Source organism: Orcinus orca, chromosome 20 (genome assembly GCF_937001465.1).
Source record: "Orcinus orca chromosome 20, mOrcOrc1.1, whole genome shotgun sequence".
Lineage (NCBI taxonomy): Eukaryota > Metazoa > Chordata > Mammalia > Artiodactyla > Delphinidae > Orcinus > Orcinus orca.
This window is the reverse complement of record NC_064578.1, coordinates 6,483,985-6,504,701: the sequence shown is the minus strand read 5'-3', so window position 1 is coordinate 6,504,701 and position 20,717 is coordinate 6,483,985. Positions and strand designations below refer to the sequence as shown.

Sequence of the window (20,717 nt, the reverse complement as noted above, 5' to 3'; positions counted from 1 at the left end):
CTCAGCCATAAAAAAGAATGAAATAATGCCATTTGCAGCAACATAGATGGAACTAGAGATTATCATACTAAGTGAAGTAAGTCAGAAAGAGAAAGACAAATACCATATGATATCACTCATATGTGGAATCTAACATGTGACACAATGAACCTATCTATGAAATAGAAACAGAATCACGGACATAGAGAACAGACTGCTGGTTGCCAAGAGGCAGTGGCATGGGAGAGGGATGGATTGGGAATTTGGGATTAGCAGATGCAAACTGGTATGTATAGAATGGATAAACAACAATGGAATGAAAGCCTGGATCCAACTAGAAAATAACACAATGTTTTATGTGTGAGTAGGGATGGCAAATAGCTTCCTCTCTTTGCTGTCTCTGGTTGGTTAGGTGTATGTGGGGGAGTGGGTTCTAAGGGAGAGAGGGCTTTGATTGAACAACGTCCATGGTGGCATCAGAGGGGTGTGGTGGCAGGGACATCCCAACCCTGTTGGAAGGAACTAAGTCATTGACGGTGATGGCTAATGAAACAGAAAGTAGAGAACTTCTGTAAATCGGAGATCTCTTGGATTTCTGGGCAGGATTTTAGTCAATTTTGGCAGGTAGCATCTTGCACCATTATATGTTAGAAGCAGCCAAGTGAGTTTTTGGCTACATGTTGGCAAGAAGGACATCCTGTCAGTCAGGAAACACCTTTCCTGTGCAAAAGATACACAGAGACATTATTAAGGCAGTCCTTTGCAGATGAAACTATAGATAATCATAGGGAGGAGGAACTAAGCCACCCTGGGATAATGCGGGAATTTAACGACATGTCCAGGTAGTTTTCCCTTCTTTGTGTTATGTTAATCTTAAGTGAATTTACTTTTTATGTAGTAGTGTGCTATTTTTTTACGGAGTTGCTTAACCTGTTTTTACAGGTGTTACTTTGCTTGTAAAGTTTCTTGTGAAATACGGGGTTGGGACCTTTTGAAAAAAAATTCCACTAACCAAACCACGTGAAAACAAAGCATCCTGCAACATACTTGACCAGTACTCTTTAAAACCATCAAAGATATCAAACACAAGGAAAAGTCTAAGAAAATGTCACAGCTGAGAGGAGCCTGAGGAGATAGGATGAATAAATATACTATGGGATCCTGGATGGGATCCTGGAACAGAAAAAGGACATTAAGTAAAAAGTAAGGAAATCTGAATAAAGTACGGAATTTAGTTCATAATAATGATTCAGTGTTGGTTCATTAATTATAGAAAACGTAGCATACTAATGTAAGATGTTAATAATAGGGGAAACTACCTGCAGGGCGTATGGGAACTCTCTATACTCTCTTCCCAATTTTTCTATAAATCTAAAACTGCTTAAAAAATTAAAATCTATTTTTTTAAAAAAGACCCACTTTACCTTGAGATCTTGGGCATGAAATAAGGTAACATATATAAACATAAGGCTCTCAGACTTTTGGGACCTAGATCCCAGCACTGTTTTAGGCACAGAGGACTGAACAGTGAAGTAGATAACCCAGTAGATTCCTGCCCTGTTGGAGGTGACCTAGTTCTTTCTCTTTCCTACCTGTATTCTTCTCCAATGGGGTGTTCACTAAAGAAGGGACTTTAAGTTCTCTGTAAACAAAAACTATGGCCTGTACTTCCCAGGACTTTTCTACTTATAACATTCATTACTCTCTGTTGTAATGATTTACCTAATGTCTGTCTTCCCCCAAACCAGGGGTTCTTCACCTCAGCGCTATTGCCGTTTGGATCATTCCTTGTAGTGGGGTCTGCTCTGAGTGCTGTGGGCTGTTGAGCAGCATCCCTGGCTTCTACTACTGGAGGCCAACAACACTCTCAGAGTTATGACAACCAGAAATGTCTCCAAACGTTGCCATGCATCCAGGGGGACAAATTCACCCGTGACTGAGATCCCTGCCTTAGGTGATTCTCGACCCTGGCTGTACACTGAAATCACCTGGAGAGCTTTAGAAGCTATTGCCAATACTAAGCCCCATCCCAGGCCAGCTAATTAAGACTCTCTGGGGATGGGGTCTGGGCACTGACGTTTTTTAGAGTATCTCAGTGATTCTAGTGGGACTCACGATTGAGAACTGCTGTTCTAGGCAGTGAGCTTCATGAAGGCAGGGACATGTCTTTCTTTTATGGTGGTATTTCTAGGACCTAACACAGTGATCCCTTAGTGAATGAAAAATGAATAAATGAATGAATGAATAAAGGTGGAGAGAGGCAGGAAGACGTGTCAGAAGTTAAATGTGGCATTTAGGGAAAGCCAGAGCACCACTTTTTTTTTTATGGTCATGGACACCAACAGTTGAATAGATTCTTCCTACTTCTTTTTGAGGAGATGGGCATTTAATAGATTTTTAAAAAGTATTCTCTGAGTCTCTACAAAGGCACCCTAAGTGGAAATGGTCTGGGGAGGTTTGGCTGAGGCCCCTAGTACTGCCAAGAAGTTTTCACACTCTTGTCTAGATACTTAACTCACCTCTTTCTAATGGCTTCTGGTCTTGGCTCAGGATTTCTGAAATTCTGGCCATCTCAGCTGACTGAACATCATGCCCATCAGCATCAATTTCCGGGATGTCAGTATTGAGTCTCATGTCTAGTGTTTCTTAACTGGCATACTCTTAACACATGTAATATGAAATCTTGGACAATTATGATGTTATCTTCTGTGGCATTTGAGGATGTATATCCCTAACTTGGTGGCAATCTGATGGGAGGCTGAGCTGAGTTGGCTTTTTTTTGTCATGAAATGCAGAAAAGGAGCTATAGATAGATGTCAATGTCTTAGGATGAAAGGCATGGGAACTGAATGGAGGTGAGGATTGGGAGAGAAGGTTTTGGTCCTAAGTAACTGGAAGGAGGGTGATGCCATTTAGGAGAATAAGAAGTTCCAGAAGGTGAAGCAACTGGGGGCAATTGGTGATGAATTCTGTTTGAATTTGGAATGGCAACAGGTAGAGCTCAGGAGAGGTTTCAGGACTGGACTGTGGTCTGGAAATCCAACCACTTGCTCAAACCCAGCAGGGCTACTTTTTTTTTTTTTATCTTACCCACAGGATATAATCATTATTTCTTTTTCCTCTAACAATACATTTTATTTATTTATTTTTAACACCTTTATTGGAGTATAATTGCTTCACCATATTGTGTTGGTTTCTGCTTTATAACAAAGTGAATCAACTATACGTATACATATATCCCCATATGTCCTCCCTCTTGTGCCTCCCTCCCACCCTCCCTATCCCACCCCTCTAGGTGGTCACAAAGCACCGAGCTGATCTCCCTGTGCTATGTGGCTGCTTCCCACTAGCTATCTATTTTACATTTGGTAGTGTATATATGTCCATGCCACTCTCTCACTTTGTCCCAGCTTATCCTTCCCCCTCCCCATGTCCTCAAGTCCTTTCTCTACGTCCAGCAGAGCTACTTTGATTGGTTGCTTATTTTGCTGCACGGCTAGGAGTGGCTCCCTCATGCACCACTGAGAACAAACCCATTGCATTTTTCCTTCTGGAAGAGCCGTTGTAAGTCATTTGCACTGTTGCATGGATGATGGGACTCCATCCTCTGTGAAGGGAGCTGGGACCAGTGATGGGGACCCCTCTCAGGCAGAGAGCTTTCATTTTTGGTGTCCCCACTTTGTGCACCCCCCACCCCCACCAAGTGCTCAAGGAGACGATGAATGAATCATAGCAGTAAAAGAACGTGAAAGAGCAAGGGTGGGTTTGAGAGCCAACTCTAGTACATCCCAGCTGTGTAGCCTTGAATGAGTATATAAACTCGTGGCATCTCAGTTACCCATCTTAACACAGGAATATCAATAGTATAGAAGAATTATTCATAAAGGTTACATTCCAGGAAAATTGCATCTATTTTCATTAAAAAATTTACGTGAGAGAGACCTTCAAGATGGCGGAGGAGTAAGACGTGGAGATCACCTTCCTCCCCACAAATACATCAGAAATACATCTACATGAGGAACAACTCCTACAGAACACCTACTGAACGGTGGCAGAAGACCTCAGACCTCCCAAAAGGCAAGGAACTCCCCATGTACCTGGGTAGGGCAAAAGAAACAAGAAAAAACAGAGACAAAAGAATAGGGACGGGACCTGCACCAGTGGGAGGGAGCTGTGAAGGAGGAAAAGTGTCCACACACTAGAAGCCCCTTTGTGGGCGGAGACTGCGGTTGGCGGAGGGGGAAGCTTCGGAGCCACGGAGGAGAGCGCAGCCACAGGTGTGTGGAGGGCAAAGCAGAGAGATTTCCGCACAGAGGATCGGTGCCGACCAGCATTCACCAGCCCGAGAGGCTTGTCTGCTCACCTGCCGGGGTGCGCGGGGGCTGGGAGCTGAGGCTCGGGCTTTGGTCGGAGCGCAGGGAGAGGACTGGGGTTGGCGGTGTGAACACAGCCTGAAGGGGGTTAGTATGCCACGGCTATACGGGAGGGAGTCCAGGAAAAGGTCTGGACCTGCCTAAGAGGCAAGAGACCATTGTTTCGGGGTGCACGAGGAGAGGGGGTTCAGAGCACCGCCTAAACAAGCTCCAGAGACCGGCTCGAGCCGCGACTATCAGCGCGGACCCCACAGACAGGCATGAGACGCTAAGGCCGCTGCTGCCGCCGCCAAGAAGCCTGTGTGCGAGCACAGGTCAGTATCCACACCTCCCCTCCCAGGAGCCTGTGCAGCCCGCCACTGCCAGTGTCCCGTGATCCGGGGGCAACTTCCCCAGGGAGAACACATAGCACACCTCAGGCTGATGCAACGTCATGCCGGCCTCTGCCGCCGCAGCCCCGCCCTGCACACCGTACCCCCTCTCCTCCCAGCCTGAGTGAGCCAGAGCCCCCGAATCAGCTGCTCCTTTAACCCCGTCCTGTCTGAGGGAAGAACAGACTCCCTCAGGCAACCTACACGCAGAGGCAGGGACAAATCCAAAGCTGAACCCCAGGAGCTGTGCAAACAAAGAAGAGAAAGGGAAATCTCTCCCAGCAGCCTCAGGAGCAGCGGATTAAATCACCACAACCAACTTGATGTACCTGCATCTGTGGAATACCTGAACAGACAAGGAATCATCCCAAAATTGAGGCGGTGGACTTTGGGAGCAAGGATATATATATATATATATTTTTTTTTTTTTTTTTTTCTTTTTCTCTTTTTGTGAGAGTGTATGTGTATGCTTCTTTGTGTGATTTTGTCTGTATAGCTTTGCTTTTACCATTTGTCCTAGGGTTTGTCTGTCCGTTTTTATTTTTCTTTTTTGTTTTTGTTGAGTATGGTTTTTAGCGCTTGTTATCATTGGTGGATTTGTTTTTTGGTTTGCTCTCTTCTATCCTTTTTTCTTTTTTAATTTCTTTTTAATTTTTAATAATTATATTTTAATAACTTTATTTTATTTTATTTTTTCTTTCTTTCTTTCTTTTTTTCTCCCTTTTCTTCTGAGCCATGAGGCTGACAGAGTCTTGGTGCTCCGGCCAGGTGTCAGGCCTGTGCCTCTGAGGTGGGAGAGCCGAATTCAGGACATTGGTCCACCAGAGACCTCCCGGCTACACATTATATCAAACAGCGAAAACTCTCCCAGAGATCTCTATCTCAGCGATAAGACCCAGCTCCACTCAATGACCAGCAAGCTACAGGGGTGGACACCCTATGCCAAACAGCTAGCAAGACAGGAACACACGCCACCCATTAGCAGAGAGGCTGCCTAAAATCATAATGAGGTCACTGACACCCCAAAACACACCACCGGACGTGGTCCTGCCCATCAGAAAAACCTCACCCACCAGAACACAGGCACCAGTACCCTCCACCAAGAAGCCTACACAACCCACTGAACCAACCTCAGCCACTAGGGGCAGACACCAAAAACAACGGGAACTACGAACCTGCACCTGTGAAAAGGAGACCCCAAACACAATAAGTTAAGCAAAATGAGAAGACAGAGAAACACACAGCAGATGAAGGAGCAAGGTAAAAACCCACCAGACCAAACAAATGAAGAGGAAATTGGCAGACTACCTGAAAAAGAATTCAGAGTAATGATAGTAAAGATGATCCAAAATCTTGGAAATAGAATGGAGAAAATACAAGAAACATTTAACAAGGACCTAGAAGAACTAAAGAGCAAACAAACAATGATGAACAACACAATGAATGAAATTAAAAATTCTCTAGAAGGAATCAATAGCAGAATAACTGAGGCAGAAAAATGAATGTGACCTGGAAGATAAAATAGTAGAAATAACTACCACAGAGCAGAATAAAGTAAAAAGAATGAAAAGAATGAAAAGAATTGAGGACAGTCTCAGAGACCTCTGGGACAACATTAAATGCACCAACATTCAAATTATAGGGGTCCCAGAAGAAGAAGAGAAAAAGAAAGCAATTTAGAAAACATTTGAAGAGATTATAGTTGAAAACTTCCCTAATATGGGAAATAGTTAATCAAGTCCAAAAAGTGCAGAGAGCCCCATACCAGACAAATCCAAGGAGAAACACGCCAAGACACATATTAATCAAACTATCAAAAATTAAATACAAAGAAAAAATATTAAAAGCAGCAAGGGAAAAACAACAAATAACATACAAGGGAATCCCCATAAGGTTAACAGCTGATCTTTCAGCAGAAACTTTGCAAGCCAGAAGGGAATGGCAGGACATATTCAAAGTGATGAAACGGAAAAAGCTACAACAAAGATTACGCTACCCAGCAAAGATCTCATTCAGATTCTATGCAGAAATTAAAACCCTTACAGACAAGCTAAGAGAATTCAGCACCATCAAACCCTCTTTACAACAAATGCTAAAGGAACTTCTGTAGGCAGGAAACACAAGAGAAGGAAAAAACCTACAATAACAAACCCAAAACAATTAAGAAAATGGTAATAGAAACATACATATCTATAATTACCTTAATGTAAATGGATTAAATGCTCCAACCAAAAGACATGGACTGCCTGAATGGATACAAAAACAAGACCCATATATATACTGTCTACAAGAGACCCACTTCAGACCTAGGGACACATACAGACTGAAAGTGAGGGGATGGAAAAACATATTCCGTGCAAATGGAAATCAAAAGAAAGCTGGAGTAGCAATTCTCATATCAGACAAAATAGACTTTAAAATAAAGACTATTACAAGAGACAAAGAAGGACACTACATAATGATCACGGGATCAATCCAGTAAGAAGATATAACAGTTGTATATATTTATGCACCCAACACAGGAGCACCTCAATACATAAGGCAAATGCTAACATACATAAAAGGGGAAATTGACAGTAACACAATCATAGGAGGGGACTTTAACATCCCACTTTCACCAGTGGACAAATCATCCAAAATGAAAATAAATAAGGAGACACAAGCTTTAAATGATACATTAAACAAGATGGACTTAATTGATATTTATAGGACATTCCATCCAAAAACAACAGAATATACTTTCTTCTCAAGTGCTCATGGAACATTCTCCAGGATAGATCATATCTTGGGTCACAAATCAGCCTTGGTAAATTTAAGAAAATTGAAATCGTATCAAGTATCTTTTCCGACCACAACGCTATGAGACTACACATCAATTACAGGAAAAAATCTGTAAAAAATACAAACACATGGAGGCTACACAATACACTACTTAATAACCAAGAGATCACTGAAGAAATCACATAGGAAATCAAAAAATACCTAGAAACAAACGATAATGAAAACACGACTACCCAAAACCTATGGGATGCAGCAAAAGCAGTTCTAAGACAGAAGTTTATAGCAATACAATCCTACCTCAAGAAACAAGAAACATCTCAAATAAACAACCTAACCTTACAGCTAAAGCAATTAGAGAAAGAAGAACAAAAAACCCCAAAAGTTAGGAGAAGGAAAGAAATAATAAAGATCAGATCAGAAATAAATGAAAAAGAAATGAAGGAAACAATAGCAATGATCAATAAAACTAAAAGCCGGTTCTGTGAGAAGATAAACAAAATTGATAAACCATTAGCCAGACTCATCCAGGAAAAAAGGGAGAAGACTCAAATCAATAGAATTAGAAATGAAAATGGAGAAGTAACAACTGACATTGCCGAAATACAAAGGATCGTGAGAGATTACTACAAGCAACTCTATGCCAATAAAATGGACAATCTGGAAGAAATGGACAAATTCTTAGAAAAGCACAGCCTTCTGAGACTGAACCAGGAAGAAATAGAAAATATAAACAGACCAATCACAAGCACTGACATTGAGACTGTGATTAAAAATCTCCCAACAAACAAAAGCCCAGGACCAGATGGCTTCACAGGCGAATTCTATCAAACATTTAGAGAAGAGCTAACACCTATCCTTCTCAAACTCTTCCAAAATATAGCAGAGGGAGGAACACTCCCAAACTCATTCTATGAGGCCACCATCACCCTGATACCAAAACCAGACAAAGATGTCACGGAGAAAGAAAACTACAGGCCAATATCACTGATGAACATAGATGAAAAAATCCTCAACAAAATACTAGCAAACAGAATTCAACAGCACATTAAAAGGATCATACATTATGATCAAGTGGGGTTTATCCCAGGAATGCAGGGATTCTTCAATATACACAAATCAATCAACGTGATACACCATATTAACAAATTGAAGGAGAAAAACCATATTATCATCTCAATAGATGCAGAAAAAGCTTTTGACAAAATTCAACACCCATTTATAATAAAAACCCTCCAGAAAGTGGGCAGAGAGGGAACTTACCGCAACATAATAAAGGCCATATATGACAAACCCACAGCCAACATCATTCTCAATGGTGAAAAACTGAAACCATTTCCACTAAGATCAGGAAGAAGACAAGGTTGCCCACTCTCACCACTATTATTCAACATAGCTTTGGAAGTTTTACCCACAGCAATCAGGGAAGAAAAAGAAATAAAAGGAATCCAAATCGGAAAAGAAGTAAAGCTGTCACTGATTTGCAGATGACATGATACTAGACATAGAGAATCCTAAAGATGCCACCAGAAAACTACTAGAGCTAATCAATGAATTTGGTAAAGTTGCAAGATACAAAATTAATGCACAGAAATCTCTGGCATTCCTATACACTAATGATGAAAAATATGAAAGAGAAATTAAGGAAACACTCCCATTTACCACTGCAACACAAAGAATAAAATACCTAGGAATAAACCTACCTAAGAAGACAAAAGACCTGTATGCAGAAAACTATAAGACACTGATGAAAGAAATTAAAGATGATACAAACAGATGGGGACATATACCATGTTCTTGGATTGGAAGAATCAACATTGTGAAAATGACTGTACTACCCAAAGCAATCTACAGATTCAATGCACTCCCTATCAAACTACCAATGGTATTTTTCACAGAACTAGAACAAAAATATTGCACAGTTTGTATGGAAACACAAAAGGTGTCAGTAGTACAACTGTCAAGTATTTTCTCTTCCTGGATTAGGAGCTGAGCCTTGTATGGCTCTCAGGGAAGTCTTAAGTGCACTAGAGTTTTATTCTATTTATCTACCATTTAATTATACCTCAATCTATTTTATAGGGAACAGGCTGTGTCAACATGAGGGTGGCAATCTGATGGATTGCTTAAATCTTAAACAAGGGAGGGGAAAGTCCTTTCCTCCTTAGTTTTCCCCAGGTTTCCAGATAAACAGGGCTAGCCCCAGATGACCTTTGTTAAGTGGGACAAAGAATTGCCTGTGTGCTGGGCTGCGGGCAGGGGGGTGGGTGGTGGGGTGGGTGGTGGCGAGTCCCAGTGGTGAGGATGTTGCCCATAGAAATGCGCATGCGCATTAGGAAGTGGTGAGTCCTGATCTGAGAGAATGACCCGTGGGAAGGGGCAGCTTTGGGATCCTCAGCTTGAGCTCCTGAGTTCATCGTGGGAACGCAGGCCCGGAGTTGGCCCGTCTCCTGGTTAATCAAGAGAAACCATCGATCTGGCTTTTCAGGTGAAATAGCTGGACTCTAAGTGTTTACTTAAATTTTTTACGAAACACAGTGTGTGGGCCAAGCAAAACACATATTCAGACGGTGTCCTCTTATTTGGTATCGATACATAGCAGGTCCTCAATTTGTGTTTGTCTATTCCACTGACAGAACTGAAATTCCACTATGAGAATGGGCCTTGATACCTCTGAAGACGCTCATCCACTGAGAAGCTCCGCTTTAAGCTGCTGTTGTTCAAAGATATGGACAAAGGGGAGACTTGGAGGAGCTTTAGGGACAGGGTCTGGGAGAGACAGGACCACTGGCAGAAAGCAGAGGGTAGTCCTTGGCCAATTCATCACTGTGGTTAGAATAGCTATGATGACCTTCTGAGATAAGAACTGAACTGAAAATCCTTTTGGTTCCAGGAACTAGAAGTAGCCAATGAAAGGAGTAGCATGGATTAAAAATTTAAAAAATACCCAGTTGCCATTTATTTAACTAACACCTGGATGGTAACTGCCATGTGCCAGGCTGTGGTCCAATTACTTTAGTATATATAATCATTTAATCCTTCTAACGATCTTATGAGGCAGGTCCTAGTATCACCTCACTTTATAGATGAGGAAACTGAGGCACAGAGGTTAACTGGCCAAGGTCACACAGCTGGTAAGTAGCAGAGCGAGGATTTGAACCCAGGTATCCTGGCTCAAGAATCCAGGCTCTCATCATTTCTCTCTCTACTGCATTTTGACAGGGAGAATTTTATCCAATAGTGAAAAATGATGATTTATGGTTTCGTAGACTATGTAGAAATAGCGAAAACTGGTTTATGTAATATTAATTAAAAAATTAGTTGTCAAATCATATGTGTGCTATAACTGTAATTGTTAAAGAACACTGTATAGGAAAAAAAGACTAGAAGAAAAAGTACGAAAGTTATGAAAGTTATGTTAGATTGGTGAGGTTATGGATGGTTTCTTCTTCTTTTATCTTTTTGTTCTTAAAGTTTTATTACTTATATGATGTTTTACTAATGTCTAGAAATTGTTTACAGGCTTGCAAATTCTTCCCCCTTCATCTCTCTTTCTGAATGCAGCTTCCAAGGGACCAGCTTGTGTCCAAGAGCACATGCAGTCTGTCTTTACAGGGTGGGTGTGTTTCATTCAAGGGACCTAGCCCTGAAGAACTTCGGAAGTTGAATTATTCACATCTTGCCTAATTTAAGACTTGACCCAACAAATGATGGGATGTGTTTCTGTTCAACAGCTAATCCGGCGCCCCCATGTGGTAATAGCGTAAATCCACTTACAATTAGCCCACCGGCTCTGAAACTATACAATTCTTAATTCTTCTGAATTAAAGTGATTCACGTCTTCGTTTTTCACACAAATTGACTTTATTAATATTTTAGAATAAATCACTATTTCACATTCACTCCTATTTTGCAAAAATGGGACTCTAGTACTCGTTGCTTGCTCCAAGCTGATGGATTTCCAGGCCACTAGAGATAGAATGATCTCAAAGGGCATAGCTTAAAACCACCCCCAGCATTTTCCCCACCCTCTCTTGGGGTAGACATCCAACTCAATATGTTTTCTGGGACTTATTTTTGAGTCAGGAGCCCTAGTGCCATAGGACTCTCTCTCTCTGCATTTTTAAGGCATTAAGGCCAATGTCCTTTTTCTTTTTCTTTTTTTTTTAACATTTATTTATTTTGGCTGCACCGGGTCTTAGTTGCAGCATGCAGGATCTTTGTTGTGGCATGCGGGATCTATAGTTGCGGCATGCAGGCTTCTTAGCTGCAGCCTGTGGACTCTTAGTTGTGGCATGCGTGTGGGATCTAGTTCCCTGACCAGGGATCAAACTCGGGCCCCCTACATTGGGAGCGCAGAGTCTTACCCACTGGACCACCAGGGAAGTCCCAAGGCCAACGCCCTCTTAAATGCCCATTTAGCCAACTCATGCTTTTTTTTGATCACCTACTATATGCTAAGCCCTGTGCTCTGGAAACTTTGAATATTTTATACTCCAGATGTTTATATGCCAAACCCTGCCTGGGTTCCAACCTACCTCTGCCACGTGCAGCTGAATGACTTAACCCTTCTGTGTTTCAGTTTCCTCCTCTGTAAAGCGATGATAGTAAAATGACTTATCTCCCAGGGTGGTTGGAGTTAATATGTGTGAGGCTGGCATTAGAGTCATACTAGGTATGATACTTTTCAGAGGTTACTATTGGGTAAATTATGAAACACTTTGCCTTTTCACAAAGGCCCCCACCTTGTCTTTGGGTTTCTGGAGTGCACAAGGGCTACTCTATCTAGACAGGGAGCGGCTCCCCAGCCACATACTTTCCCAAGGCCCTCTTAACCCTGCACAGCCCTAAGAAAACCAGGGCTAGCATAGCCTGATCTCTAACAGGAGATCAGAAGTGATGTCTGGGTTAGAGCCACGCTACTGATAACAAGTCACATATGACAGGCGGGGCCTTGTGCAGAACATCCTCTGTCTTATTGACTTCCAAGGTCAGCCTAGGAGGGAGGTACTGGTATAACCCCACTTTCCAGATAAGGAAGTGGAGGATCCACATGACTATATGTAACATTTCCCAAGGCTCAGACATGGGAGAGGCAGAATCAAGCAGTCTGAGTCTTAACCAAGATGTTTAGCTGACTGTCAGTAGAGGCAAACTCCCCATCTACCAATATCATGAATGTAAAGGCCTGTCAGTCAAGAAGGATGTCATGTGCCTAGTATTATTTTAAAAAAAAATCTATTATAGTAATTACAGGGACTGTTAAGCACATCACAAATATCAACTGGTGTAGGCACCATTATCAAGCCTATTTTACAGATGAGGAAGCTGAGGCACAGAGAGGTTAAATAACCTGACCAGGGTTGCACAGGTAGGGATGGTGGGGCCAGGCTCAAAACCAGGCCTCTATGCTACCTTTTCTCACTGGTAAGGACAAACGGATGGCCTCCCGTGAACTTTGGCTTTCTTAATTCACTGTCAAATAAAAAAAACAAATCCAGATTTTGTATGGAAAGACTTTATTCTACAGGATTACTATGGGGCCAGGGGCAGGACTGTTGCAGTGAAGGGAACACTTTGACCACAGGTCTGCAAGTATCTCAAGGGTTAGACAAAAAAGAGTTTTGCTTTCATGGGGAGGGTGAACAAGTCTGAAAAGAACCAGCTGAGGGGAATGGGGATAGGCCAGGAGTGATCAGACGGCAGAGGAGGGACCATCTTCTCTGAGGCCAGCCTGTTCTCAGGAGGGGCTATCTGCTGCCTCAGGCTGACAGTGGTCCAGGACCTGGGGGAAGGAAAGAATCTATACCAAAGTTTGGTTAACAAGCATTTTGTTCCAGTGACTCTCTGTGGACAAACAGTTTAGCTTGTCATTTATGAAGCAAAGGGTTGGAATTTGGAGGGCCTGGGTCTGGCCTTGTCATTGGTAAACAAGGAGGGCATCCCTGAATCCTCTCTAATTCACGTGGAGAAGGTGACTCCTTTGCAGGAAACTATTTCCCAGAACACAAAGAGTGGAAGTGTTTTTTTGTTTTTTTTGCGGTACGCGGGCCTCTCACTGCTGTGGCCCCTCCTGCCGTGGAGCACAGGCTCCAGACGCGCAGGCTCAGCGGCCATGGCTCACGAGTCCAGCTGCTCCGCGGCATGTGGGATCTTCCCGGACCAGGGCACGAACCCACGCCCCCTGCATCGGTAGGCGCACTCTCAACCACTGCGCCACCAGGGAAGCCCTGGAAGTGTTTTTTAACTTTTGCTGTTTTCCAGGACCACAGGGCTCGGTAAAGTTCAATATGTCATCTCTCATTTTGTGGCTAGCATCTCCCGTAGGCCAGGCTCTTCCTAGGAACTCTCCGAAGAGAGTTAGATCCTGGATTCACAAAGCTGCCTAAGCTGGTCTAAGGCATTACCTTGGATACTGTCTTTGGATCATTCTCTACTCAGAGAAAATGGGGTCAGGATCAAAGTGTCTCTTCCTTCTTTAACTTAGCATAATGTTTTCAAGATTCATCCTTGTTGTAGTGTGTATCAAAACTCCATTCCCTTCTATTGCTGAATAATATTCCATTGTATGGCTAGACCACGTTTTGTTTATCCACTCGGCCCCTGATAGATGACCCTTTCTCACCTTCCTTGGTAGGCACCCTGGCTGAGTTTATTTGCTGCGTGGAGGTGAAGGTCACAGCCTGCATCTCTGCACCACAGGATGATTCTCTCTGCACAGAGGCAACATGCTGGCATCCTGATATGACACAAACCTTTCAGGGGAACTGGGAGCTTTAAAACCCATGGCCCCAGTATGCCCAGCCACACCACCCCGGAGGCAGAAGCACAGGCTGTGGTGCCTCGCAAATGGGAGGGGCCTTCTGTGAACAGCTGCTCTCACCCAGCAGAGTGTGTTTCATCTGGCTCCAGGGTCACGCTTCGCTCCAGTCTGGTTCTGAGTTAGTTATTTCCAGGTTAATTTCTATCCTTCCTTGCTGGGCCACAAAAGGCTCATTCAGAGGCTGGCTTCCCCAGACCTTCCTTCTCTGCTTTCACAGATAAAGGAGAAGGTGGTCCAGGATGACGAATAGTCAGGCACTCGGATTCAGGTCCATCCCTTCTATCTCTGTGACCTTGGCCTCTCCCATTTTCACTTTCCCCATCTGTAAAATGGGAATGATAATCTCTACTGGAGACATGGGGAAAATAATTTTACAAGACAGATTTGACCACCAGTGACATTTGGTGGTTTCCAGGGAGAGGCCACATGCATTGCAGCTACCACCTGGTGAACTTGCCACTGTCAAAGATCTGGCCTCAGATCTTTTTTTTTTTCCCTCTAAAATACTTAGCTTTATTAGAGAATTGGTACTAAAAATAACAAAGATTCAAACAACATTTGCTCTATTCTACTTACATATCATAAATAAGAAGCTTTGATGCAAGACACACACTCCTTCACAACCTTTCCATGCAGACCCTGAAGCTGGATTTGTCCAACGTCAGGTCCATTTCTACAGGGCAAACCTACATTTGCAGGGCTCGCAAAATTGTTAGACGCATGTAGTATTATATTTTAAAACCAGAATTCTAATGTGCTAATTTACAGCACAGCAGAGATCTGTCACGTGGCCCAGACGCTTAGGTCTGCCTCAGTTGGTACGGTCTCCTCCTCTGACCAGGACCAGGCAGGAAACCATGCACACACAGGTAGATGTGGACATACAAGAAACAAAGTAAAGTGCAATCAACTATGGTAACCAGACGCCTTCATCTTGTGTTAGGAGGGGCAGGAGTGCCCACATCTTCTGTCTGAGGGGCAGAAGCGCCCGCACCTCTTCCTAAGGCTGCACTCTCTTGGGCAGTGTTTGCAGACACCACCTACAATGGCCTCTTGGTAATACCTTTTCCTATACTTACAGGGCCCATCTTCATTCTAATTGGCATGACCTTTAAAAGAAGAGAAATTACACAAGAAAAATCAGTACTCTCTTGCAGCAAAAAGGGAAAACATTGTAAAACAAAGCTCTGTCCACTCTGCCTCTCCTCCTAGAGGCAACTACTATTACCATCTTGGTGTCTCTCCTTCCAAATCTTTCCTTTTATATTTGCATGCATGGGTAGGTAGAGAATTAGTTTCTTCCACCCCTGTTTTGGGTCATAAATTGGATTCTTTATAATAATTGCTGCACTATAACATTTTATTTCACTTAACAAAGTATCTTGGAGCAGTATCTATTCCAGTTTATATAGTTCTACCCTATCTTTTAAAATCACTGTGTCATATTCCATCATGGGCACCATAATTTATGCAACCATTCTCCAATTCATGGATGTTAAGGTTAATTCCTTCTTTTGCTATTATATACAGTCCTGTAAAGAACATCCTTTGTCTCTGAATATATGTGAGTTTTTCCTCTAGGATAGATACTGAGACTTTTTGGGTCTCAGTATCTAAAATGGTCATAGATTTCACCCCTTCACATTTATCAGCAATATCTGTGAATGCCTGTTTCTCTGTCCTTTTGCCTTTTGATAGTGATTATCTTCTCTTTGGAAACTGTAACACTTCTGGTCAGATTCCAGGCAGGTCTTGTTAGCTTCGAAGTCAGACATCTTTTCTGATCACTGACATACTGAATCTTGAGTTGACTGTCAGCATGCTGATTTCCTGAATTTTCTGATTCTTAGGGGGATGCCTGACTGTAGCCCCCAACTGCTGACAAGACAGATTCCCTCCAGGTTTACAGGAAAGACTGCCTGACACAGCCGATGTGAAGATGATCTCTCGTCTTTAGAGCTGTAGAAACATATTAATTGTTACACGTTTATTCTGGTATGGCTCAAAGGGTAATTTTATGTCCACGTTGTCTTCATCTTCGGAATTTCAGGTATCTACGTTTGTACTTGTGGATGTGAAACAATTTCTCTAGGGTCCGTAATATCCTCCAGAGTGGGTTGGGTAAACTCCCATCTCAAATTCTGATAGGCTTGACATGTATTTTACATATAATCTTATCCTTTGGTTTCACAAAGCAGTGCACTTAGGGATTTCTATCTGGTTTCTGTTGCAGGTGTCTTCCTAGGATTGATGTCTATTCAGTGGTTTGGGAGAAGGCCATGGCTAGGGAAAAAGTTCTGAAGAGGTGAGAAGAGCAGGTGGCTATGAGCCTTCATCTTTCATAATCCAGAAGGAGTTGGCCCCTGTGGGCAGCCTCTGCTATTGTCCTGGGTCCACTATGAAGCAGGACACGACACTTTGCTACATCTTTAAAATGAAGAAACCAACTCCAAAGTACTAGTTTGTAATGAATGTTTTACCGAAGATTTTATGCAGTGATGGAGGTTATTACATAAAATACTACATGCGGAGATTAATAAAAAAGCTTCCATTAGATGTCTTAGTTTTCCCTCCTACGTTCTTTGGCCACCAGCCACTCCTGGACCCCTCCCCCTCATCAGCATTTCTCCTCCCACTTATGCCCCCACCTCAAATTCTACCTCACCTCCTTTCTTTTTCATACAGAGAACTTTGTCTCTTGTGGCTTCTCTGCCCATTTTCTCACTTAGCAAAAATAAATAAATAAATAAAACTTCCTCAAGACCCACTCTCTCCAGAGAACATGGACCATCATAAATAGCATGCAGTGATTTTTTTCTTCAATGATTTTTCCTGCCATTGTGGTTTGAGCCCATTTTGTATTGCCTTGACCCCTTGCAGGTGGTGATTCTGGGATTGGCCATGCTTTGTCCAAGTATCTGGACGAGTTGGGCTTCACAGTATTTGCTGGAGTTCTGGATGAAAAGGGATCTGGAGCAGAGGAATTACGAAGAACCTGCTCCAAGCGTCTCTCCGTGCTCCAGCTGGACGTTACCGACCCGCAACAGATAAAAGATGCCCACAGCAAAGTGAAGGAAAAGCTGCAGAACAGAGGTACTGCCTTCAGCCACCCGCGCCCTCGAGTGCCCTCCACCCTCCTTGCAGACGCCCAACACTGGTTCCAGCCTCTAATTACCATTGTCCTCTAGTCTGTTCTGGCAGCTGGAGACCCCTGTACTGAGCACCTGCCACACGCTGGCACCTTTTGCAGACATGAAGATATTAGGAATGAGTCAGGTGTGGTCCGTCCTCAGAACTTACAGAATTCTCCATCCCATTCCCTCCAGAATCTGCTTGGTCACTCTCCCATTAATTACTGCCCCTCCTCATTTCTTTCCTCTCACCGATATTAACTTGTATTAGACTTAAGAAAATAGCTTCATAACCACGGCCTTCCCTTAGCCACTGCCTTTCTCTTCCTCTTCCTTTGCAGGCAAGCTCCTTGGAACCCTGCCACCCTGTTTCCACTTCTCACCATGCCTCCCTAAGTGGTCTAGCCAAGCGAATCAGTATTACCCTAAACACCAAGCTCTTAATTTCTCTGCTGTGTTTCAGTGTGTTGATTATCCTCCCCTGCTTGGGCTTTGGGGTCTCTAGCCCCCTCTTGCCCTCCTAGTTCTCTGCTCATTCTTTCTGCTTCTCCTGTATGAACCTCTTCCTCCGCCCCTCCCCCCATTCCCCTAAATGTTAATGTTACTGAGGGCTCCATCCCCAAACTTCCCACTCCATGTTTCCCGGGCTGTACTGTTCTCTCCTTATACCAGGAATTCTCACCTGGGAAGTGTTTTAAAATACCTGTGCTTGGGCCCAGGATGGGCTATGTAACTTGGGGGGGGGGGGGCAGGGCAAAATGCAAATTATGTGGCGCTCCTTGTTTACAAAATGTTTAAGATGTTTAGGTGGTGCCGGCAGAAAATGAACCAAACATGAGGCCTTTCTGAAACACAGGTCACACACCCGTGATACCCACGCAACCCGGGACCTTCCCCCAACAGATTAAATCAGTACCTACAGACAATAACTCAGCTAATACTTCCACAGTGAGGCCAGTACTGTTGCCCTCCTTTTGCTGAGAATGTCCACTGTAAAGAAGATCTCATTTGGGGGTCCCAGGCATCAGTACATTTGAAAGCTCCCCAGGTGATGCTAATATTCTGCCAGAGTTGCGATTTAATACGATAACTTCTGAATGTGTGTTACCGACCTAGCTCTCCTCTAAACGTCAGGACCTATAGGCATATAAAATTGGTTAGCAGACATCCCACCTCAATTTGTCAAAAACTGACCTCATTATCTTTTTCTCTGCTGCCGGTCTGCAAATCAGTTTACCCTCCTGCATCCGACGACTCAGACACTGGCTCAAACGCCAGCACTGCCACCTAATCTGTCATTCAAGTCAGCAACCTGGGGGGGTCACTTAGACCTGCCGCTTCCCCTCGATTTCTGCATCCTATTGGTCCGGAGTCCTGTCAATTCTACGTCCTAGATCTTTGTCATCCCACCCCTTCCTATCATCCCCAGGGAGCTGTGGCTTAACTGGGGCCCTCATCTCCCACCTGAGCTCCCACAATGGCCTCCTTGCAACAAGGCTTTCCTTCCCCATTGCTTTCCAAATGGAAAGTGGTCTTTACAATGTGCACATCTTATAGTGTCATCCATTTCCTGAAAACCTTTTTTTTTTTTTTTTTTTGCGGTACGCGGGCCTCTCACTGTTGTGGCCTCTCCCGTTGCGGAGCACAGGCTCCGGAAGCGCAGGCTCAGCGGCCACGGCCCATGGGCCCAGCCGCTCCACGGCACGCAGGACTCCCCTGGACCGGGGCACAAACCCACGTCCCCCGCATCAGCAGGCGGACTCCCAACCACTGCGCCACCAGGGAAGCCCATCCTGAAAACCTTTTGATAATCAGAGCCTCCATGTCTTGCATTCCTCCCAGGAGCAAGGCCTATGCTTTGCCTCATTGAATGGTTCTGTGGTTCTCCATCCACCACCAAACACCTTAACAAGGATTCGAAGGCCCTTCAGGAAAATGGCCCTTGCCAAACCCTTAATCTGCAATACCTGCTGGTCCACTCAGTAAATTCTGGAATGGTTTCCAGAACAGAATGTACTAGTTTACATCTTTGCATGTCCAGCTTCCTCTTACCCAAATTCCCCTCTTGCCTCACTCCATTCCTCTAGACTCTTGCTTCTGTCCAGCTGCAGACTCTACTCTCAAAGGAGACCTAGCTCAAACGTCTCTTGCATGACCCTCCTCGTAATCCAGGTAACATCATTCACTTCCTGTTCTGGACCTTCACCTGATATCCGTTGCACACACTGGTCTTACCAATTATACAAATCTGTCCATCTCTCATTCCTCACCACAAGGTTCCTTGAGAACCAGAACCATGTCTCCAACAGGATCCTTTCAGACGCAAGTGATACAACCCAATTCAAAATTGCTAAAGCATAAAGGGAATGTATTTTGCTTATATAACTAAAAAGGCCCGTTGATTTCAGGCATGTCTGGATCCAGGCACTTAAGCAACGTCATCAGCACCCAGTCTCCGTTTCTTAGCTCTGCTTTCTCCTGTTCTGCCTTCACTTGGGGGTTTTCCGTGGAGACCTCAAGCACTTCCTGCTTACATCCTCTTTACAGCTGACCTTCCCAGCAAAAAGAGAGTAATATTATCTGCTTCATTTGGTAGTTGAAGGAGTAGTTATTAGATACGGAGCACTTACAAGAGTCCCTGACATGAGGCAAGCAGTCAGTAAGAACTCCTATTTTCCATTCATTCAACATTAAGCACAGCCCCTGGCATATAGTAAGTGCTCAATATACATCTGAGAAATGAGATGTATATCACTCAAGATACAGAACTGTTCCATCACCACCAGGCTTTCTCATGCTACCTTTTTAGAGCCCTATTCTCATCCTTAACCTGTTCTCTATCTCTTTAACTTTGTCATTTAAAGAATATTCTATAGATCTGCCACCTGTTTTTGTGTAGCCTGTGAGCTCAGGATGGTTTTTACATTTTTAAATGGTTAAAAGAAATCAGAAGATTTTTTTGACGCATGAAAATTATGTGGAATACAAATGTCAATGTCCATAATGTTTTATTGGAACACAGCCACTCCCATTCATTTACAGATTGTCTGTAATGGCAGAGTTGAGTGAGTAGGACATGCAGTGCTAAAATATTTACTATCCACCATTTTATAGAAAATGTTTGCTGGCCCCTGTTTTAGGGCATCCTCAGGCTGCCACCTGCATGTGGACTGGTCAGAGGTGTGCATCAGGCTGAGTGAATTAAAACCATCATTTGGAGGTGGGAGTAGAGGCATCCTCTCCTCCCATCACCATCCTTGTA

The 20,717-nt window shown here is 43.5% G+C and overlaps 1 protein-coding gene across 1 annotated transcript in view; it reads left to right on the top strand.

Annotated features, from left to right (window-relative positions):
- Positions 1-20,717, top strand: part of HSD17B2 (hydroxysteroid 17-beta dehydrogenase 2) — a 62,252-nt gene that overhangs the window by 19,436 nt on the left and 22,099 nt on the right. The window contains exon 2 of the mRNA XM_004280104.3: positions 17,205-17,417. Within this exon, the coding sequence (XP_004280152.1) occupies positions 17,205-17,417 (213 nt within the window). The remainder of the gene's footprint in view (positions 1-17,204; positions 17,418-20,717) is intronic.